The sequence below is a fragment of the Tamandua tetradactyla genome, chromosome 6 (assembly GCF_023851605.1).
Source record: "Tamandua tetradactyla isolate mTamTet1 chromosome 6, mTamTet1.pri, whole genome shotgun sequence".
In the NCBI taxonomy this organism is placed as follows: Eukaryota; Metazoa; Chordata; class Mammalia; order Pilosa; family Myrmecophagidae; genus Tamandua; species Tamandua tetradactyla.
The window spans coordinates 77,160,643-77,185,561 of record NC_135332.1 but is presented as its reverse complement, the minus strand read 5'-3'; the positions used below and the strand labels follow the sequence as shown (position 1 = coordinate 77,185,561).

General features: G+C 35.3%; 1 protein-coding gene across 1 annotated transcript in view; it reads left to right on the top strand.

Moving 5' to 3' along the window:
* The window catches only part of LOC143688436 (uncharacterized), a 49,100-nt gene that overhangs the window by 7,069 nt on the left and 17,112 nt on the right, over nt 1–24,919 (top strand). The window contains 2 exon segments of the mRNA XM_077166332.1: nt 15,746–15,831; nt 20,339–20,465. Coding sequence (XP_077022447.1) covers nt 15,820–15,831; nt 20,339–20,465 — 139 coding nt within the window. The 5' untranslated portion in view covers nt 15,746–15,819.

Sequence of the window (24,919 nt, the reverse complement as noted above, 5' to 3'; positions counted from 1 at the left end):
GGATAGAGCCACATCTCTATGGAGATAAGTTCCAAGCATACAGTGCTGGATAAGGCTCAAAGAAATAGCTGTCTCCACAAGATTGGGTTAGGATTGAAGCATGGATTTTCTAAAGTACATAAATCCTTTAAAACTGGCACACAGGGCAAATGCAAAAAATAAAGAATACCAAACACAACCCTGCCCTTATATCCTGATTCAGTATTTTTTTATATTTTGCCACATTTGCCATTCCTTCTTTCTTCCTTGATGTCTTTCTCCTTCCTTATCATTTGAGTGTATCCTGGATACACCATTTTCCTTGCACACAATACTTCTATGTAAATATTCTTAGAACTAGGATAATCACTAATGGAACTGCCTTATGTAGAGTTAACAAGTTATACACATTAATATTGTTACAGGGCATATGTCCAACAAGGTTTTTTCAAGTCTTATCTCCAATATTAGATCACATCTTGGGGTAGAAAAGAGACAGTAAAACATGTATGCTGTATGTATGTTTCCAGAATTTAAAGAAAAGAGCAACAAAAGAGACAAAGACAATTTTTTAATTCTGGAAACATATATACAGCATGAATGTTACCATCTCAAACACTCCTAAGAATAACATTCACTCAGATTAGTTATATGGAGAATGTTGGACTATGCTCACCACCATTCATTTCCAGAACCTTTCCTTTACCATAAACAGAAATTCTGTACCCATTGTGCATCAATGCACTATTACCTATCTATCCTGCACCAGGTAAGCTCTTATCTATTTTCTGTCTCTGACCTTGCTTATTTCAGTTATTCAAATGAGTGAAATCATACAATATGTCTGTATGTGCCAGAGATTTCATTCATTGTGATGTCTTCTAGTTCATTCATGGTAGCATGTGTCAGAACTTCATTCTACAGCTAAATAATATTCCATTGTATGTTTATATAACACATTTTATCTCCTCTGTTGATGCATACTTGGGTTGCTTCCACCTTTTAGATGTAATAAAAATGTTTCTATAAGTATTGCTCTACAATTATATGTTTGAGTTTTCTGTTCTTTGGGGAATATATCTTTAAGTAGAATGCCAGGTCAGATGTTAGTTGTATGTTTAACTATTTGAGAAATCTCCAAACTCTTTCACACAGTGGTTGCATCATTTTATAATACCACCAGAAATGTACAAGGTTTTCTAATTCACTGCACCTTGTATTTGTTTTTAATAGTAACCATTTTCATGAGCGTGAAATTTATATATCATTGTGATCTATTTAAAACTTGTTCTTGTAGTACCAATTAAACTACTCAGTTTCCCAGTTAACCACTTTCAAATGGACATTTCAGTTGGATCAATTACATTCATGACATTGTGCTACTATCACCAATGTCCATTATCCCACTTCTTCATCACCTCAAACAGAAACTTTCTACTCATCAAACAATAATTTTTTTCCCTCTGTACACATCCAGACTTTGGTAACAACATAATTTTGTAACACAGCAGTCATTGCTCACTATGAAATTTCTTTCTTTCAGTTATTTTGTATAAACAAGTTCATACAATATTTGTCATTTTGTGTCTGGCTTATTTTACACAACATGTCTTCATGATTCATGCATGTTATAGTATGTATCAGATCTTCAGTTTTACAGCTGAATAATATTCCATTGTATGTATACCATTTTTTAAAACAGTTTTTTTTCACACACTGTACAATTTATTTTAAGTATACAATCAAAGGCTCTTTTTATAATCACATAGTTGTGCATTCATCATCACTTTTAATATGAGAACATTCTCACTTCTTCCAAATGAAATACAATACCCTTTATACTCTTATTATTGACAGCTAGCTTTGGTATGGCGACTTTGTTATAATTAATGAAAGAATATTACAGCATTACTGTTAACTATAGACCTTAGTTTCTAAGAGAATATTAATTTTATTTTGAATTAATTTTCTATTTTTATTTTATAATGTAACATATATACAAAGCAAAGAAAGACAAAAGCAATAGTTTTCAAAGCATTTGTCAACAAGTGGTTACAGGACCGATCTCAGAGTTTGTCTTGGGCTACCATATCATCATTTCAGATTTTGTCTTCTAGCTGATCCAAAATATTTGTATACCACTTTTTGTTTACTCATTCATCTATTAATGGACATGGGTTGCTAAAACTTTTTATCTCCTTTGAACAATGCTGCTGTAACCATTGGTATACCATATTATCAGTGTCCGTACCTTTTGCGTTTATACCAAGAAGTTGGACTGTTAGGTTATATGGGAATTCCATCTTCAACTTTCTGTAGAACTACCAAACTGCTCTCCATAGTGACTATACCATTTTACAATGCCACTAGCAATAATATCAGGATCCCTATTTCTCTGTATCTTCATCAAAATTTATTACTCTTGACTTGGTTGGCAATAGCTATGTAGAGGATGGAAAGTGGTAAATCAGTAATGAATCTATACTGTCCTAGATGTTGCTGCATTGGGAAGTTTGCAATAACTGATGTAATACTTAGTTGTTCTTGGTCTTTTTGAGATTGTATTTCTTATTGAGTCAGTTTAGTCAATTTGTGTGTCTCTGGGAATTTGTCTCTTTCATGTGCTATCTAGTTTATTAGCATACAGTCATTCTTAATATCCTTTTACAATCCCTTTTATTCCACTATTTCCTCTTTCAGTTCAAATGACTTTTGTTATTTGTGTTCTCTCTTATTGTTTCTTTATCAATCTATCTAATCTTTGTCATGAGTCTGAGTATTTTGTATTTTCTTTTTCATTCATCTTAAGATTTTCCAAATTTCCTGGTGATTTTTTTTTCCATATTGGTTTCTTATGAGTCATTGTTTAATTTCCACATATTTGTAAATTTTCATATTCTCTTGTTACTGATAATTAGATTAATTTCATTTTGTTTGGGTAAGATCCTTTATATGATTTCAATCTTCTAAAATTTGTTGAGACTTGTATTCCAATGTTTTTTTGATATAATATGCAGTCTGTCCTAGGGAATGATCCTTCTTCACTTCAGAAAAATATTTACTCTGTTGCTTTTGAACATGTTTGTGTAACCTATTTCTCATGCTGTCCCTCTCTATTTATGTTATATACGACTATATATGTCTGTTGCATCTACTTGGTGCATATTATTATTCAAGTCCAATTTTTCTTTTGGCCTTCATTGTGGATGTGCTAGCCATTATTTAAAGTGATTTTTGAAATCTTTTATTATTAATATGGAATCACCTATTTCTCCCATCAGTCTGTGAATGTTTGCTTCACATATTTCAGCCCTCATAATTGTTATTTACATGTGTTTTTATCCTCAAATTTTATTGTGATGTATTGACATATCATATATGTATACATCTCACAGTAGCATCCTCTCATTGTGCAATCATTATTACACTTAATTTTAGAGCATTTTCATTGCTCCAGAAAGAAAAATGACACATAGACATATAAAACAGAAAAAGCAAATCATCCCATATCCCTTATCTCCTCTATTGTTGATCTCTAGTATTGGTGTGGTAAACCTATTACTGTTGATGAAATAATATTAAGGTATTACTGTTAACTCTAGTCTATAGCTGACAAAGGTATTTTCCCCATATATTACTTATATTAACTCCTTATACAAGCATTATATATTTGTACAATTTCATACAAGAAATTGATTATATTTGTAGTGTTAATTGATGACTTACTATTTCTCTATCAACCCCTTTCAACCAAATTCACCTACAATAGAGAACTATTACTGATAATCCCAATAACATGCTACCCTCACCTCTACACATTTCCAAACATTTAAGTTCAATCTGGTTAAAAATTCACTGTGCAATAGATAATTGTCCCCCTCTTCTCTAACTTCTGGTTATTTCTATGTACCCTATATTCTATGTTTTAAGACTGAGTTTACATATTCTATTTATGTTTGTAAGGGATCCTTTTATCAATATATATAGGGTCTTTTTTTGTTCCTCCTAAGAATATTTGACTTTTAGTCTATTTTTTCTGCTGAGTATTTAACCATCCCCACTCTGTTTTGGTTACAATATTCATGGGATATTTTTTCATCCTTTCACTTTTGACTAATATGTGTCTTTTAATTTAAGGTGTGTCACTTGTAAGTAGAGTAGGGTTCTCCCATCCACATCACAGTGGTTAGAAAGCAAGTGGTGCCCCCACAATGTCTAAAGTCTGCAGACAATTTTTTGGTCCTCTACTCATAACAGAGAAGAAGTCTGAATTTTTTTCTGCTTACAATAACTTATTGGCCTTGAAATATAACACATTGATATTACATAATGCTATAAATGAATTTTGTGCATTTCTGAGTTCCTAGACATTTTCTGTGTTGTCTAGTGGCCTTCATGTGTCAGCTGCAGCTTCTGCATAACTCCACTAAAGGTCCCGTTTAATTTCTTATGCTAACCTGTGACATATTGAATACATGATGAAGAAAGTCATGATGTAGATGTGATAGCAATTTCTGTTTGAGATATTTAAGACATTTGCATATTTTTTAATACATGACTAGGCACCAGGAAATGAACCCAGGACCCTTACATGGCTAGCAAGAATGCTGCCACTGAGCCATTGTGGCCTGCCCTAAGACAGTTACTTTTCAAATAACTCCTGATAATTCAGGACTTCTGAAAATTTTGGTATTTGGTTTTTGTAAGTCATAATTTTTTGTACTTCAATTATTTCATTACTTCCTCCTTTTTAATTTAGTTGATCTTTTTTTAATGAACCACTACAGAAATACTTCTCATTTCCTTTTTTGCATATTTTTCTGGTATTTTCTTTGTGAATCTCATGGAGTTTAATTTAAAATCCTGTATCTAATAATCTCTTTAGATTTTGATACCAACTTAACTTCAAGGTCATACACAAACTTTGTCCCTATATTTCTCTATTCACCCTTCTTTATAAAGTTCTTGTCCCAAATTATGTGTTTACTCCTTTTGAGTCTGAAACTATTCATTTTTCATTACTGTAATGCATTTGCCTGATATATTCTGCATGTGGAGTTACATACCAAGAATATAATAAAATAGTACTGAAATTTAAAATTACCAACATAATTTCCTTACTGGGGATCTTTTCATGCTTCTTTGATCATCTATCTTGTATCCTTCCTTTCACTCTTAAGAACTCACTTTGGTTTTTCTGGTTGGGCAGATCAAATGATGCTTCCTCAGCTTTTATTTATCTGAGAATGTCTTAGTCGTTCCCTCAGTTTTGAAAAAGAGCTTCTCTAGATAGAAATAGTGTTGCTTTATAATTTTTTTCAGTACTTTATAAATATTTTTTTCAGTGCCTTATGGTATCCAAGGTTTATTTCTTTTATTTTTAAAGCACTTTTATGGTGATATATTCACACACCACATTGGTGTATATTCACATGACATACAATTCATCCAAAGTATACAATCAGTGGCTCTCACAGTATAATCAACAACAATTGTGCATTCATCACCACAGGCAATTTCCAAATACTTTCATTCCTCCCAAAAGAAAATCTGATACATGTTATAGCCCTTTATTATTGAAACTTGGAATTGGTGTGGTGTCTATTTTACAGTTGATAAAAGAATATTAAAATATTATTGTTAACTGTAGTCATAGTTTGTTATAGATATAGTTTTTCCCATCTATCACCCTATTAGCATCTTGTGATAATGACACACATTTGTACTAGTTCATGAAAGAATATTCTTATCTTTTTACTACTAACCACTGTCATCATCTGTTTTTTTTTACATGGGTAGACACCAGGAATTGAACCCAGGTCCTCTGGCATGGCAGGCAAGCATTCTTGCCTGCTGAGCCACTGTGGCCCACCCTCATCATCTGTTTTATCTAACTTTCCTCCTAGTGACACACATGACACTAAATTTCCCCGTTTAACCACCATCACATAATTCATCAGTTGTAATTAGAATCACAATAATGTAGTACCATCATCACCTTTCATCCATTTCAAATTATTATGAATCATTGTAATAAAATATTCTACAAAAAATATGGATCAGCTCCCCATTTTCTACCCTCCAGTGTCCTGGTAACTTATATTCTATATTATGACTCTGATTTTGTTTATTATTAGTTCATATTAGTGAGATCATAAAATATTTGTCCTTTTGTGTCTGGCTTACTTCACTCAGCATAATGTACCCAAGGTTCATGTGTGTTTTTACAGACATCAGGAATTCATTCCTCCTTACAGCTGAATGATATTCAATTATGTTTATTGTTTATCCCTCATCAGTTAATAAGCATGAGTTGTTTCCATCTTTTGCAATTATGAATAGTGCTGCTATTAGCATCAGTGTGCAAATGTCTGTTCATGTCCCTGCTTTCAGTACTTCTGGGTATATGCACAGTAATGGTATCACTGCATCATATGGCAGTTCTATATTTAGTTTCCTAAGGAATGGCAAAACTGTCTTCCACAGTAGCTGCACATTTTACATGCCCACCAGCAGTAAATGAGTGTCCCTATTTCTTCATGTCCTCTCCAACACTTGTATTTTTCTTGTTTTATTTAAATATTGACCATTCTAGTAGGTGTGAAATAATAGCTCATAATTTTGATTTACATTTCCCTAATAGGTAGTAATGCTGAGTATGACTTTGTTTGCATTTTAGTCATTAGTATTTCCTCTTTTGAAAAATGTCCATTGAAGTCTTTTGCTTACTTTTTATTGGATTTGACATTTTATCATTGAGTTGTATGATTTCTTTGTATAATCTGTATAATAAATTCTTATTGGATTTGTGATTTCCAAATATTTTTTCCATTGAGTAGTCTGACTTTTCACATTCTTGGCAAAGCCCTTTGAAGCACAAAAGTATTCAGTTTTAATGAGGCTCCATTTATGTATTCTTTCTTTCATTGTTTGTGATTTTGGGTGTAAGGTCTAATAAACCTTTATCCACCACATGTTCTGCTTACATTTTCTTCCAGGAACATTATGGTCCTGTCACTTTCATTTTGGCCTTTTATCCATTTTGAGCTAATTTTTGAATTAGGTGTGAGGTCCTCTTTCTTTGTTTGGATATAGGTGTCTCCCAATTTTTCCAATATTTGTTGAGGAGACTGTTCTGTCCTAGTAGTGTGGACTTGTCAGACTCATCAAAAATCAATTGTTCAAAAATGTTCAGGTCTAATTCTGAACTCTCAATTGCTTCCATTGATCAATATGTTTATCTTTACATCAGGTCCAGGCTGTTTTCATCATTGAATTTTTGTAATGAGCTTTAAAGTTAGGAAGTGTGAGTCCTCCAACTTCTTTCTTCTTTTTCAAGATGTTTTTGGCTATTCTGGGCCTCTTAGTCTTCCCAGTGAATTGGATAATTTCCTTTTCCTCTTCTTCAACATCAGCTATTGATATTTTGATCAGGATTGCCTTGAATTTGTAAATCAATTTTGGTAGAATTGACTTCTTAACAATATTTATTCTTCTAATACACGAACATGGAATGTCCCTCAATTTATTTAGTTCTTCTTTGATTCCTTTTAACAATATTTTGTTGTTTTCCAAATACATATCCTTTATATACTTGGTTAATTTATTCCATAATATTGATTCTTTTAGTTGCCATTGTAAATGGAATGTTTTTAGTCTTGATTTCCTCTTCAGAATGCTCAGTACTAGTGTATAAATACACTACTGATATTTGCATGATGCTCTTGTATCGCATCACTTTGATGAACTCATTTATTAGCTCTGGTAGTTTTGTTTATTTTTTTGAAAATTTATATAGGTGGGATCATATTATTTGCAAAGAGTGAATGTTTTAATTCTCCCTTTACAATATGGATCCCTTTTATTTCCTAATATCTCTAGTAGGACTTTAAGCATGATCTTGAATAACAGTGGTGGATGTGGGCATCATTGCAGTGTTAAAACATTATGGGGAAAGCTTTCAGTTTTTCACCTTTGTGTATGATGTTTATGTGGGTTTATCATATATGTCCTTTATCATGTTGAGGAACTTTTTTATTCTTATCTTTGGAAGTATTTTACTAAAGCATATTCAGTTTTGTCAAATGCTTTTTGGGCATCAACTGATATGATCATGTGAATTTTTGCCTTCAAATTTTACATGTATTATATTAATTTCTTTTGTATTGAGCCAAACCTTGTAGTTTTCAGATAAAACCAACTTGGTTGTGGTATCTAATTCTTTTAATATACTGTTGGATTGATTAAAAAGTATCTTGTTGAGGATATTTGAATCTATACTCATTAGATAAATTGTTTCATAATTCTTTTTTCTTGTAACGTCTTTACCTGGCTTTGGTCTTAGGATGATGTTGGAATAGTAGAATGAATTACATAGCATTCTTCAATTTTTCAGAGTTTGAGCTCAATTGATACTAAATAATTTATAGAATGATTGGTTACATCCACCTGTGAAGCCATCTGGTCCTGGGCTTTACTTGGTGGGGAGGATTTTGATGATAGATTCAATCTCTTTTCTTCTAACTGGCCTGTTGGGGTCTTCTATTTCTCCTAGAGTCAGGGTAGGATTCATATAATTTTAGGAATTTGTCCATTTTATCTAAGGTGTCTAATTCTTTGGCATATAGTTGTTCCAATATGCTCTTATGCTCCTTTTAATTTCTGTGGGGTCAGTAATAATGTCACCCCTCTCATTTCTGAGTTTATTTATTTGCATCTTCTCTGTTTTTGATTTTTCAGTCTAGTGAAGTTCGTTAACTTTAATGATCCTCTCAAAGAACCAACTTTTACTTTTATTGAGTCTGTTGTTTTTGGTTCTCTATTTCATTTACTTCTGCCCTGATCTTTGTTTCTTTCCTTCTGCTTGCTTTGAGATTAGTTTGCTATTGTGCTGGTTTGAAAGGATATACGCCCCCTAAGAAAGTCATGTTTTACTATAAATCCCATTTCGTAAAGGTAGAATAATCCCTACTCAGTACTGTATATTTGAAACTGTAATGAGATCATCTCCCTAGTTGATGTGATTTAGTTAAGAATGGTTGTTAAACTGGATTAGGGGATGACATGTCTCCACCCATTTGAGTGGGTCTTGATTAGTTTCTGAAGTCCTATAAAAGGAGAATGAGAGACTCAGAGAGAGCAGAGAATGCTGCAGCACCATGATGCAGAGTCCACGAGCCAGCAACCTTTGGAGATGAAGAAGAAAAGTGCCTCCCGGGGAGCTTCATGAAATAGGAAGCCAAGAGAGAAAGCTAGCAGATGATGCTGTATTTGCCATGTGCCCTTCCAGCTGAGAGAGGAGCCCTGACCGTGTTCACCATGTGCCTTCCCAGATGAGAGAGAAACCCTGAACTTCATCGGCCTTCTTGAACCAAGGTATCTTTCCCTGGATGCCTTTGATTGGACATTACTATAGACTTGTTGTAATGGGGACATTTTCTCGGCCTTAGAACTGTAAACTAGCAACTCATTAAATCACCCCTTTTAAAAGCCATTCCATTTCTGGTATATTGCATTCTGGCAGCTAGCAAACTAGAACAGCTATCATTTCTCTAGTTTCCTCAGGTGTTTCATTAGGTCTTTTATTTTTGTTCTTTCCTCCTTTTTATTGTAGGTGTTTAGGGCTACAATTTTCCTTCCTAGCACTAGCTTCATTGTATTCCATAAGTTTTGATATGTTATGTTCTTGTTTTCATTTGTCTTGAAATATTTACTGATTTCTCTTGCAATTTCTTCTTTGACCCACTGACTTTTTTTTTTTTTTTTTTTTTTTTTTTTTTTTTTTTTAAAGGAAAGACAGAGAGAAGGAAGGAAGGATAGAAGGAAGGAAGGAAGGAAGAAAGGGAAACATTTTTAAACATTTTCTTGTTTTATTGTATTCTGTTTCTCCGTTTTTGTTACATGGGCTGGGGCCGGGAATCGAACCGAGGTCCTCCGGCATAGCAGGCAAGCACTTTGCCCGCTGAGCCACCGCGGCCCACCCCCCACTGACTTTTTTATTGTTTCTAAAACAGAAGAAATTAATGTTACTAGTAAAGAAAAAGTATATAATATGAAAAAATAATTTGATGATTTAATTCCATAGAAATTAAGAAATTTCATTTTAGAGTTTTGGAATATTCACTCTAAGTGTGGATAAACAAATATAAATATAACAATTTTTAAACAAACTTCCTTCTCACCATTTGTAATTCAAATATAAATATTTAGGATCAGTAAAAAAAAGAAACAAGTCAAATAGTGGGAAAGGTTTCCCCAACTTGATGAAATACTGGAGAATGTGTACAAAACTTTCAGGTAACCCAATCATGATTCATAATTTAAGCACATACATTCTTTCAAAATATAACAGTAATAGATGTACAAGAATTCTTGCATGTAGGAGCTTGTTGCTTCCTGTTGAAACGGTGCTCAAAGGATATTAAGGAATGATGAGAAAGAAAGAAAGGAAGGAGAGAAAGAAAGACACAGATGGGCTCAGGGGGTCTGAAGCTTGAGTTTACTTCAGACAGACTTCAGACAATTTTATTCTTAACCAGATCCTGGTTATATACCACAGGATGACAATAGGCATGCATGCATTTCTGAGGGAACAAAGTTCTTATCTTTCAGTGTTCTTCCTTCGTACTTAAAATAACCATTTGGGGTAAACAAACATTCTCTTCCTCTGAAACTGTCTTACATAAATCAGATAACATAAAGCAGCTTACTGCCACCACCACTCTAATGCCATCTAATCCCAAGTAGTTCTGCAGGTCTTATGTTAATCCTATCTCCTACAGGAGCTAGCTATAGATGAATAAAAAGGTGGACTGTGACAAAGGCATATATTAAGGGAAGGAAGTCAAAGTAAAGACATGTCATAGTGTGCTGCAGTATGGAGCCAATAGAAACTATGTGATAAGATGGAGATGAAATATATTACAAAGAACATACCTACCCTCTTGATCTTGAGGCGATGTTGCAAACTTTTTAATGCTTCCAAATCATTCATGTCTGTTTATTCAAAAATACTTTGTACAAAAAATATTATACAAATTATCAACAGAGCGAATGTAGTGATTTAAGTCCTTAGTGCCTTTAGGATGTGTGGGTGCTCTGCTTAGGCTTTCCATCTGGATCTCTTAAAGAGCCAACAGAAGCAGGTGTCAAACATATCCTCAATGTCACTTTAATACATAAAAGCATTCGTTGTCATGTAAAAGCAACCTTGTCATTTCCCAGCTCTTCCTCTCTGTGGACAGATCTGCTTAGTGCTGCAGTTCAGTGTTAGGCATCTCTTGATTTCCACATCAAAACATGTTACCAATAGCTCTGTTAGTGAAAAAATCAACTATCCACTCACCAGCCATTTGTCTTCCTTTTACTCAATAATGCTGTGTTTTAAAGAGATGTTTTTAAGTGGTTCCTCTTAAATCCCAGTAGCAGCAATGGGCTAGGTGCTAGTCCAGGTATTACAGGGAATAAAATGAACAATTGAACAAAAAAAATTCTTTCTTCCTTTCTGCTTGCATTCTAGCAAAGCATAGATAGAAAAACAAAGAAAAATTCTGTAGAAAACAAAATCTATTTAATATGAAGTAATAACGCTAATTATAAATTACAAATCTACGCTTTCATACTGGATCACTATGCCAGTTTGAAAAGATGTATGTACCCTAGAAAGGCCATGTTTTAATCCTAATCCCATTTAGTAAAGGGAGCCATTTCTTCTAAACCCTATGTAGTACTGTATGTTGGAAGCTTTAATTAGATTATCTCTATAGAGATGTGACTCATTCAAGAGTGGGTGTTAAACTGGATTAGGTGGAGACATGTCTCCATCCATTCCAGGTGGGTCTTTATTATTTTACTGGAACACTATAAAAGAGGAAACATTTGGGAGAAACTTGGAGATTCAGAGAGAGCAGAGAAGGATGACAGAATGCCACAGAACCATGAAGCAGATGTTGTGGGGCACACCAGAAGAGAGGCCACACAATTCAAAACTGCAAGCCAATTTGGAGTCTTTATTAGCCGGCCAGTGACTGCCTCAGAAACCTCCAAGAAAGAGGATTCAGAGAACAGCCCTTAGAGGTTTTCAAGCTGTGCTTATAAAGGATAAAATCATGCTGTGGTTTTTTTTTTTTTTTTTTTTTTTTTTTTTGCAGTTGCTAGCAAGCAAGCAGTTCATCGAAGCAGAAGAATGCTACTAGCCATTGTCAAAACCTAACCCATTCCCACAGTTTCTTAGCATTGGTTATTGTTTAACTCTCAGGGACATTCCACCCCAATGGTGTGGGGACTCTCCCTGCTTGGGCCTGATTGATTGCTCCTACTTGGGCCTGATTAATTGCTTCTGACCCTCCACACAGATAGTACACTGGCTAGTGACTTTTGGAAATGAAGAAAAATGCCTCCCATGGATCTGGAGAGGAAGCTAGCAGATCATGCCATGTTCACCTTGTGCCCTTCTAGACAAGAAAGAAACCTGGATTGTGTTCACCATCTGCCTTTCTATTTGAGAAAAGAACTCTGAAGTTCATTGGTCATCTTGAATCAAAGTATCTCCCAAGAGGCCCTAGATTGGACATTTCTATAGATTTGGTTATTTATTTATTTATTTATTAAAAAAATTAACTAACACAACATTTAGAAATCATTCCATTCTACATATGCAATCAGTGATTCTTAATATCATCACATAGATGTATGATCATCATTTCTTAGTACAATTTCATCGATTTAGAAAAAGAAATAGCAAGACAACAGAAAAAGAAATAAAATGATAATATAGAGAAAAAATAAGAACAAAAATACAAAAAATATATAAAAAACAAAAAACTATAGCTCAGATGCAGCTTCATTCAGTGTTTTATGTTAAATATGTTAAATAATTAACATAATGTAATTATGTTAATTACATTGCAATTAGGTAGTATTGTGCTGTCCATTTCTGAGATTTTGTATTCAGTCCTGTTGCACAGTCTGCATCCCTTCAGCTCCAATTACCCATTATCTTACCCTATTTCTAACTCCTGATGGTCTCTGTTACCAATGACATATTCCAAGTTTATTCTCGAATGTTGGTTCACATCAGTGGGACCATACAGTATTTGTCCTTTAGTTTTTGGCTAGTCTCACTCAGCATAAAGTTCTCTAGGTCCATCCATGTTATTACATGCTTCATAAGTTTATTCTCTCTTAAAGCTGCATAATATTCCATCGCATGTATATACCACAGCTTGTTTAGCCACTCATCTGTTGATGGACATTTTGGCTGTTTCCATCTCTTTGCAATTGTAAATAATGCTGCTATAAACATTGGTGTGCAGATGTCCGTTTGTGTCTTTGCCCTTAAGTCCTCTGAGTAGATACCTAGCAATGGTATTGCTGGGTCGTATGGCAATTCTATATTCAGTTTTTTGAGGAACCGCCAAACTGCCTTCCACAGTGGTTGCACCATTTGACATTCCCACCAACAGTGGATAAGTGTGCCTCTTTCTCCACATCCTCTCCAGCACTTGTCATTTTTTGTTTTGTTGATAATGGCCATTCTGGTGGGTGTGAGACGATATCTCATTGCGGTTTGGATTTGCAATTCTTTAATGGCCAGGGACATTGAGCATCTCTTCATGTGCCTTTTGGCCATTTGTATTTCCTCTTCTGAGAGGTGTCTGTTCAAGTCTTTTTCCCATTTTGTAATTGGGTTGGCCGCCTTTTTGTTGTTGAGTTGAACAATCTCTTTATAAATTCTGGATACTAGACCTTTATCTGATATGTCGTTTCCAAATATTGTCTCCCATTGTGTAGGCTGTCTTTTTACTTTCTTGATGAAGTTCTTTGATGCACAAAAGTGTTTAATTTTGAGGAGCTCCCATTTCTTTCTTTCTTTGTTTCTTCAGTGCTCTTGCTTTAGGTTTAAGGTCCATAAAACCACCTCCAATTATAAGATTCATAAGATATCTCCCTACATTTTCCTCTAACTGTTTTATGGTCTTAGACCTAATGTTTAGATCTTTGATCCATTTTGAGTTAACTTTTTTATAGGGTGTGAGATACGGGTCCTCTTTCATTCTTTTGCATATGGATATCCAGTTCTCTAGGCACCATTTATTGAAGAGACTGCTCTGTCCCAGGTGAGTTGGCTTGACTGCCTTATCAAAGATCAAATGTCCATAGATGAGAGGGTCTATATCTGAGCACTCTATTTGATTCCATTGGTCAATATATCTATCTTTATGCCAGTACCATGCTGTTTTGACCACTGTGGCTTCATAATATGCCTTAAAGTCTGGCAGCGTGAGACCTCCAGCTTTGTTTTTTTCCTCAAGATACTTTTAGCAATTCGGGGCACCCTGCCCTTCCAGCTAAATTTGCTTATTGGTTTTTCTATTTCCGAAAAATAAGTTGTTGGGCTTTTGATTGGTATTGCATTGAATCTGTAAATCAATTTAGGTAGAATTGACATCTTAACTATATTTAGTCTTCCAATCCATGAACACGATATGCCCTTCCATTTATTTAGATCTTCTGTGATATCTTTTAACAGTTATTTTGTAGTTTTCTTAGTATAGGTCTTTTGTCTCTTTAATTAAATTTATTCCTAAGTATTTTATTCTTTTAGTTGCAATTGTAAATGGTATTAGTAACATTCAGGTAATGGTGTAAGCTTTAAGGAATTTGAACTGGGAAGCAAGCAGAAAAAGCTTAAACTCTGGCTGTGTCTTTTTCTAGCCATGTACTTTTCTAAGATTACAAACCTTAAAAAAGTTTCTGGTTTTCTAAGGTTTCTGAACCTCTTTTCATTTAATTCATTAAATAGATAAATCTGCCTTAATCAATATGGTTTATTTAAAGATTAAATAAATGTAATTCTCCAAACACATTTAATACAATGTTGTTTATGTGAATTCAGGAATAAATGTGTAAATTAATCTGACTGTTTTCAGAAAATATCATCATTTGTCCATGAAATAAATATATAATTATTAACAATGTTAATAAAAATTTAAAACATAGAAGATCTTCCATGCCTATAAATGATGAAATGATAGATGTTACAACTGAAAACTATTAATATAATATAAGATGTCAACTGCCATTTTACTAATCTCAAAGTGGGGTATGGGTTTTATTCCAAATCCTTAATTCTATTTAATTTGAACCTCCTAAACCTATCAGGATTGTGAGATGTTATAACACATGTGCATACGTGACTTTTTGATGAAAGGGATTTTCAGGAATATATTTGTAATAGAACAGCCATCCATTTATTCCTCAAAATGGAATAAGTCTTTGATAATAAAATGCACAGTTTCTTGGTTATCTCAATCCAGCAGGATGAGATCATAAGTAAGTATTGAGAGAGTGATAGTATTAGACATTTAATTTAGAAGAACCAGGAAAATTTCAGGCAAATATCCTCAGAAGGAAAGCTACAAGGTAAAGTAGGACGTGGGTGAGAGTTGAGAAGATGGAAGTGGATATTTCAGAGGCCAAACATATTGATAGCTGAGAAAATTCACAGTGATTTCTCTGGATGTGGAGACCAATGTTTTGAGTCAGGAAGGGAAAGGAAAATATCTGAAAACCATGGGCTGATGAAGATATAGAACTCAATGATTTTCATCTTATCTGTACAAAGAAATTATTCTCTTAGAGCATATTTCATGTTTCTACTTATGGGATTGGGATTATTCCCAGGTGGAGGATTAGGAGTCATGAGAGTTGTGTCTGGAAGTCAATGATAAGTCCAGAAACTAATAGCTTCTTTCTACATTCTCAGTTTTGCTTACCTAGTGCTTATCTTGTTGTGAGTGTAAACCCATAGGAAGACAATTCTCAGCTGAGCTGTTGACCATGCAGCCACTGGTGAGTAAGGAATACTTCTTTTTACTGAAATTAACTGTGTATTTTCAGCAGATGGGCATAGATATTTGTGCTAGTTTGAAAGGATTTGTGTGCCTTAGAAAAGCCATGCTTGAATCCTAATCAATCTTGTAGGAGCAATGGTTTCTTCTAATCCCTATTCAGCACTATAGGTTGGAAACTTGATTAGGTTATCTTCATGCAGATGTGGTCAATCATTTGTCTGCATTACACTTGGTTAGATGGAGACATGTGTCCACCCATTCTGTATAGATCTTGATTAGTTTAGTGGAATCTTTTAAACAAAGAAGGATTTTGTGGAATGCTTCAGAATGACATAGCCACATGAAGCAGAAAGTCCACCAATCAGTGACCTTTGGAGATGAAGAAGAAAAATGCCTCCCAAGGAGCTTCATGAAGCAAGAGGCCCGGAGAGAAAGCTAGCAGACACCACATTTGCCATGTGCACCACCAACTGAGAGAGAAATGCTGAATGTCATCACCTTCTTGAACCAAGGTATCTTTATCTGGATGCCTTAGATTGGACATTTCTATAGACTTACTTTAATTTAGACAATTTCACAGCCTTAGAACTGTAAATTGGCAATTTATTAAATTCTCCTTTTTAAAAGCTGTTCCATCTGTGGAATATTGTATTCTGGCAGCTAACAAACTAGAATAATATTCTAATCTCATTTATAAGCTATTCAAGGATCTGAGCTAAATTTATATTTACCCTGGCCTCTGGAATGGTGATTGTTCAAGTTTGCTGCTTAGATTTCCAACCTATAGTACTGAATAAGGATTAGAAGGAGATGCTGTTCTCACAACACTGACTAGGATTAAAACATGGTTTTTGCTTTTCTAGGACACATAAATCCTTTCAAACTGGCACATTCCACACTCTGGACCCTAAAAAAGACACGTTTTCCCCATATACAATATACGTTCATTCCATTACAATGTCAGAGAACCTTATACCATTTCAGTAACATTGCCAATACAATACAAGGTTAAAACCAGTAAAAGTCTCATAAAAGTCAGCTACAGGCTAGGACAGTTGTAAGGCAAAATTTTCTTCTGGGTCTGGACCTGTGAAACTCAAACAAGTGTGAAACTCAAACAAGTTATCTGCTGCCAACATAGGAGAAACAGTCATAGGATATAAGTAACCATTTCCATAGGGAGGAAAGAACACATGGGTCATAGGACCCAAGCAGTCTCAAAAACCTGTAGAGCAAATTCCATTAAATTTCAAATCAGAGAGTCATTTATCTTTGAGGCTTTAGAAAACAGCAGTCCCACCATTTTTACAGGCCTATGCTTGCCTCTCTGAATTCAACCTTGGGAGACACTGGAGAGACCACCTTTTACTCAACTTCACCCTCTCTAAGCATCAGGGCCATACCCAGCCTCACTGCAAGCTTTAGGGTATACACTCAACCCCTTCATGTGGTGGCAGCCCTACTCTCCCCAATCTCCAGAGAGTGTGCTGCACCCTCTCCCAGGCCTGAGGCATCACCACTCTTCCACTGCAATGAGATGGAAGGCCCATCCTCTTCCTTTGGGGTAAACTCACCCTCTCCACATGCTTGGATGGGTTCACTCTCCTAGCCTGAGTCTTCTTGACTTCAGACCTCAGCCTCCATGATTCTACCTTTGAAGTTATTTTTCCTCCAATGTGTCCCTTCTCTGTCCCTCTCTGTTCTGACTGCCAGTGGTTCTTTTTACATAGCTCCTGCAACACTTTCATTGGCTTTCTATAAAATAGTCTCAGATCATGTTCATCAGACATAAGAAGTTTCCACAGATCTGTCTTGGATAACTTCATGTTCAATCCTGGCTTTCTCTGAAATAGCTGGTGGTTTCCACATTTGGTTAAGTCTTCATGTTGAGCACTATTCTCTGGGGTCCCCCTTTCCAGAAGCTCAGAATTTTCCAGAAAATCAACATCTGATTTCTGTGTACCCAAGCATTCAGTTTTCAGCTTATCCCTTTCCTGTTGCATTTTGCTCTAAGCTGTGAGGAGAAACTAGGTTGTACTTTCCACATTTAATTTGGAAATCTCTTCTACTAAATTACCAAGTTCATGGGTTTTAAAATCTGCCTTCCATCCAAATCCACATGTCAATTGTGCCATATTATCTGCCATTTTAAAACAAGGATTACCTTCTTTGCTGTTTGCAATAACACATATCTCATTTCTGCCTAAGGCCTTATCAGAAATATCTTTAGAGTCCACATTTTTACCAACAGTCTCTTCAAAGCATTCTAAGCCTTCTCTATCAAGCTGCTCACAACACTTCCAGAATCTTCCCCTTATCCATTTTAAAAGCCACTCCAACATGTTTGGTATTTGTAAATTGCAGCACCCCACTTCTCTGATGCCAAAATCTGTTCTACTTTGTTAGCTGACATGATGGAAAATACCAGAATCAAAAGAATGACTTTTAAAAGGGGAATTTAATTGTTGCTAGTTTACAGTTTTAAGGCTGTGAAATTGTCCATTAAAATATGTCTATGGACATATTTTATGTCTAATCTAAGACATCCAGGTAAAGATACCTTGGTTCAGGAAAGCTGATGACATTCAGCATTTCTCTCTTAGCTGGAAGGGCATATGGCAAACATGGTGTCATCTGCTGGGTTTCTTTCCAGAACTTTTGCTTCATGAAACTTCCTGGGAGGCATTTTCCTTCTTCATCTCCAAAGGTTGCTGGCTGGTAGACTCTGTGGTTCTCCCATCCTTCTGTCATGGTTCTGTAGCTCTCTTCTTGTTCTCAAAAGGGGCTCTGTCTGAAATGGCTTCTTTTATATAGGATTCCAGCAAACTAATCAAGACCTAGGTTGATCCATCTAATCAAGTTTAGCAACCACTATTGATTGAGTCATGTCTCTGTAATGATAATCTAATGCTTCCAACCTATGATAATGAATAGGGATTAGAAGAAACCATTGCTCTCACAAGATTGATTATGATTAAAACATGGGTTTTCAAGGGTACATCAATCCTCTCAAACTGGCACAGTGACCATTCGTCAATAAGTAATCTTTCCGGCACAAGTTTGCTGCAGATTCCACTAAGACTCTGTATTCAGTGGAAAACTGAGAGAGGTTTGTTCTCATTCAGCCCATGTCCTCTTTGGAGAAATAGTGCACTCATTGATCCTGTTAATGCCTGCAAATGGCTTATATTACAGTGATCTTAGTTGGTAGAATTGAGTAACAGCAGATATTTATAGTTGGTAGGGAGGCTGGTGTTCAACAAGTGAGTTCATCAGTACAGAGTTGCAGCTGCTAAGATGGAGGATTTTGCATTGTTGAGAGAAACAAATGTGAGGACTAGTTAACAGAAGGAAAAGAGGAATCATTTATTTTCCTCAAACCATAATTTCTTAAAGTTTTAATATTGTATATTTGTACATTTTTAAAACTTTCAAAATGGATATCTAAAATTTTCCCTTTCTTTTGTTCTCATTGCTCTTTTCCCCTTATTTTAGGAATTTATTCAAATTTTGTAAATAGAAGTAATGAAAAGAATTGTTGTTTCTTCAATGTTAGTTTGCATTCAGGAGTATAGTAGGTAGAGTAAATCATAGCCCTGAGAAATTTTGTGATGAACTGGAGAGACCAGAATGGCTTGAGGACCTTCTTTTATTCTTGAACATGAAGAGGAGGTGAAGATATTGAAGACAGGATGAACATGGGTTTTGAAGATCCCAAGGAAAATTGAGTTTGAATGATCTCATATCCCTGGAATGGGCAGCTAGGATCATCTTTCAGTATAGGAGTTTCAGGAGTTTGTGAAGTGAGCCACTGATCCATACTTGTATTTTATGATGAATATCTGAAGTTATGGAAAATTTAATGAGGCAGCATGCACTGTTCCAACTTATCCATGATACCTATTTATTTCTGTAGAATACTATACTTAACTGCAAAATTTGCTGCCATTCCACTGAAAAATATAGCTATATATTATGTTCAGATGCAAAGTACTTTACATATAAGCTCATTAGATCTTTCAAAATTTCAAACTGTTTGTGAAATGATGTCATAGATGAGAGAAAACAGGTCATCTGGGGCAGTAATATAACTATAGTTATAAAAGTGGCAACACATGGGTATTCATTGTCCTGTGATGAGTCTGTACATTTACTTGAAATAGGCAGAAAATGTTTTTGTTCTTATAAATGCTGAAGTGCAAATTATATCTCACCATCTGCAAGTTCTAATGACTAGTTTATTGGGAAATGTCAAGATTATATTATACCATGTGTTTTTTGAGATTTTTTTAAATTATAGAGTCAAATAAACAGTGTGTATATGTATGTGTCCATATCTGTGAAAGACAGATTGCTCAGTATTGAGAATCATCTGACTTGAAACACAAGTGCAGTTTGAGCTGTCAGCAACAGTTACCAATTCCTCAGTGCTAAGCTCCCAATCATTGTACTCTGAATATTGGCAGATAGCCCTTTCTGAACACTTGTATCTCTGATGTTTTTAGGAGTTAGTGAAATTGAAAGATGTAGTTATAGAATTTACTCAGGCAGAGTGGGTCATGCTGGATTCATCCCAGAGAAGGCTGTTCAGAGATGTGATGCTGGAGAATATCAGTCATCTGCTCTCAGTGGGTGAGTATGAAACTTACCTATCTAATCCTCTTAAGAAGTGTCTAGAACAGCTTGTGTATATTGTCTTAGATTTTACTTTATATTCACATTCTATGTTATTTCCTGACATGAAAAACTATCTAAGATTTTTGTCTCTTTACTTACTACTTATGTCCAGTTTTTCCCCTAACTAAAATATAATCTTTGTGAACACAAATTCCATCTATTTCTTTTACTCAATTTTAAAGACTGAGCACAATGTTGAGAATACAATGAGTATTTTCTATACAGATAAACAAGGAGATTAAATATGCCCTAAATAATTATTGTGCTCTAGAGATTTTGTGTGGACTCAGATGGTAGTAATAACACAACAGCATATCATTTTCCACATTAACTTAGAATGTTCCAAGGGAAATTATTTTATTACTCATGGTTTTCCAGAGAAACAGAGCCAACAGAAGATATCTATAAACATGAGATTTTATAAAAATGTCTCACACCAACTATATGTGGATGTATGAGTCAAATTTTATAACGTAGGAAGTAGCTGGCAACTCCAATGAAGGTCATCAATGAACTCTCCAGGAGGGGCTGGATGGCTTAATAAGACATGGAAGTTCTCCCTTCTCCCTTAAAAGTCTTCAACAAATTGAATTAAATCCAACTGATTCAGTTCTCTCTTTGTGGAAGACATTCCCTTATTTGATAATAGATGTAATTAGCCATAGATACAATAAACTAAGTAATGATTTAGTAAACTAGCCTTCAATTTATTAATCAGCCATGAAATTTCTTTGAAGTAATGGTTATGCCAGTGGTTACTTGACCAGAAAACTGGGCACCCTCACATGGCCAAGTTGACATATGAACTTAACCATCACAATGTTTTTGAATTCTTTGTGAAAATTATAATGAACTATTATGGAAATCTAGATTTTTTCTTGTCTGGAAATATAGAGTGTTCTGCCATCTGTTCTTGAGCTTGGCTCAGGAACCAGAAGTTCTCACTGTATTTGGGCATAAGATCAAGATTTAACACTTCGATGGTGAAAAATGGTCAATATTCTATGTTCCAGGTAATTTTCCCCAGGCTGACCTTCAATAGTTATATTCTTTTTAAGTCATGATAGTGGTTTGAAGCTGTATGTACTGCAAAAAAAAGAATATTCTTAAATCTAATCCATTCCTTCACATGTGAACAATTGTTTGTATTAAATTTGATGAGGTTACTTTAGTTAAGTTGTGTCCTTTCTTCAGCAGGATGGATTTTCATCTATTACTGGAGTCTTTTATAAGAGAATAAAATTCAGAGAGAGAGAGAGGGAAAAAAGCCATAGGTATAAAATTCCAAAGTTGATGAAACCTTGAAGAAAAGAAAGAAATCAGGAAACAGCATCATGTATCTTGCCATATGGCAAGCTAAGGAACAATGGTTTCCAGTTGTGAGTCTCAGAAAGTCACAGTCTTGGGGAGAAAATGTTGCCTTGATGATGCATGGATTTGGACATTTTCCAAGGCTCAAAATGATAAACTAATAAATTTCCATTTTTAAACCAACCCATTATATGCTATTTGCTTAAGTAGCCTAGGAAGCTAAAGACAGAGTTTGGCCTAGGCATTTGATGTGCTTTTGTTGCATATACCACAAATGGCAATACAGCTTCAGAATGGGGTAATTGGTTGAGGCTGGAAGGATTGAGGTCATTTATAGGAATGGGTTAGATATCTTTGAAGAGAGCATTCAAAGACGTATGGATGTGAAAGGTATTTCCAGTAATGCCCTAGAAGGAAATGATGATGTATTATGGAGACAGGAGGAAAGATGATTCCTGTCACTATTGAGTTCTGATATTGTGTAGAAGACAGATCTTCATTTATGAACTTGAATGTTTAAGTGAGGCAATTTCCAAGATAAGCATGGGAAGTTCAGAATTCTAATCACCACTTATGTTAAAATGTGAGAGAAATGTGATAAGCTAAGAACTGAAATCATGGGCTTAAATAAACCAGATATTGGTGATTTAGAGAACCTGAAGCTTCTTGAAAGTGAGCCCCCAGAGAATAGCCCTTCATGTGAAGGTTTAATTAAACATGAGAAAAATCAGCAATTCTGTTCTACTCAAGATTGGAGATGCAGTTATCCAGGAAAGATTTGTGGAATGTTGTTCTGCCTGATGGTTTGGACCTCTGTGTACAATATTCAAAACTGACAAGTTGTTTGCAAAATCTGCCTGAGCAATCACTGGCAGCCTTGATGAAAAGGGACAGATTGTAGGAAAAATCACTTCAAGGGTAGAACCATTGAAGCTGAGGTCTGGACCAAAGACATCTCAGGCAAGAAGGTGGGCCTGGCAATATATGTAGAAAGTGTGTGTCTTTTTCACAGCTTGGAGTGTGTTGGCCTCACCCCATGTTGAGTATCACTCCACTCTTTCAGATGGTGGAATCAGAACCCATTAGGATTGTAAAATTTCTCTCTGCCACCACACTGTTCTGAGAGATTTGTGGCTACTCCCCAAAGCTTTCAGAGTCCAACCACAACCCCAAAGTCCTGAGAGGTTGGAGATTTCACTCCTGTGTTTATAGAGAGCATTGCTGTTGCACAAGCACTTGGGAGGGCTGAAATTGCCACTTCATCAGTCTTGGAGGACAAAATATCATTATGTATGTGATTCTCAGAACTTGAAATGTAACAGAGTATGCCATGCAGGGTTTGGAACCATAAACTGTGCTTTCCTTTCACCTACCAATCAAATGGAAGTGTTTATTTTATGCTTGCCACTCCATTGTACATTCTTCTCTAGATTTCACAGGTACACAAGAAGAGGGCACTTGTGCTACAGGACAGACCACACCCATAGCCAATTTTGATTAGACTTTGTACTAAGCATTGCTTCTTTAATGGCTCAAATTTGGGGAGGATATTTTAATGGATTGAAAGTATTTTGCCTATAGAAAGAACAGGATTTTCTGGGTTTCAAATTGTGGAGTGTGGTTGTTTGAAATTGCATGTACCCAGAAAACATTTTGTTAACTAAAATCCATACCTGTGTTTTTTTTAACAGCTGTGCTTTTATATCAATTTTTGACCTTTTGGTGAGTTCCTTCAGATAAAGAGTATAAGACCCAAAAGAGGATGTGTTTTAATCCTATTACTGACATACTTTATGAGAATTTTATTAAGAGAATAAAATTCATACAGAAAGAGAAAGCTATCTGAAATAAGCTGAAATTATGAAACCCAGAACAGAATAAGGGGACCAGGTGATCCTGTTTGTGTCTTGACATATGACAGGCTAAGGAAAGAGGATCAACAGATACCAGCTCCAGAATGCCACAGTGTTGGGGAGCAAGCATTGTCTCAACTGTACTTTGATTTGGACATTTTCCTGGCTTCAAAACCATAAGCAAATAAATTTCTAGTTTTAAGCCAACCACTTTCATGGTGTTTGCTAAAGCAGCATAAGAAGATAGAACATCACTGTGCCCATTTGAAAATATTATGTACTCCAGAAAAGCCATATTTTAATCCTGATCCAATCTTGTGGAAGCATCTGTTTCTTGGAATCCGACAATAGTGTAGGTTGGAAAATTTTATTAGATCATCTCCATGGAGATGTGACTCAACCCATTCCATATGGGACTTGATTAGTTTACTGGAATCCTTTAAAGGAGAGAATCAGAGAATCAGGAATGACAGAAACATCAGAGCCAACAGAAATGTCACACTAGAGCTGACAGCTGCAGGCATATATAGAATAGGGACAAGATGTTAAGAAAGGCAGAACCTGGAGAGAACCAAGGGAAGCCAAAAGATGAAAGCCAGACCTGGAGAAGTAAAGTGAAGAACACTCACTGGATCAGAGGCTGAAAGCAATGGAACCTGGAGCAAGAGACCAGCAGAGGCCAGTCACATGATTACCCAGATGACAGAGGTGTTCCAGACACCTCTGACTTGAAGAAATGATGTGCATGTCATTCCAAAGTGGGAGGAAATCATTCTTTGTAGATGGGAGGCAGAATTTGAAAGTGATGAAATTGGATATTTAGCAGAAGAAATTTCCAAATTAAATATGGAAAATGCAGCATGCATGGCTCTTCCTTGAAGGTTATAGTAAAATGTGAGGGAAAAGAGATAAGTTGAGACTGGACTCTTGGGTACAAAGGAAATGAAATTGGTGTCCTGGAAAAGTTTTGGTTTCCACAAAATGAGACTACTGTTAATTGGGCCATACATGAGAATTTATCCAAGCATGGAAGTAACTCAGACATTACAGGAGAAGCAAGGATTGGAGAGAGTACCCAAAAAGGACTTGTGATAGGTCCTTTTGTCTGATCACTTGATCCCAGTATATTTCAGATAAAATGAAAAAAGTACTGTGGAATCTGTATAATTGGAACCATTGCCTGTCTGGTATAAAGGGGATAATGTAGAGGGAAAATGTCTTAACAGGCAGAACCATGGAAGCTAA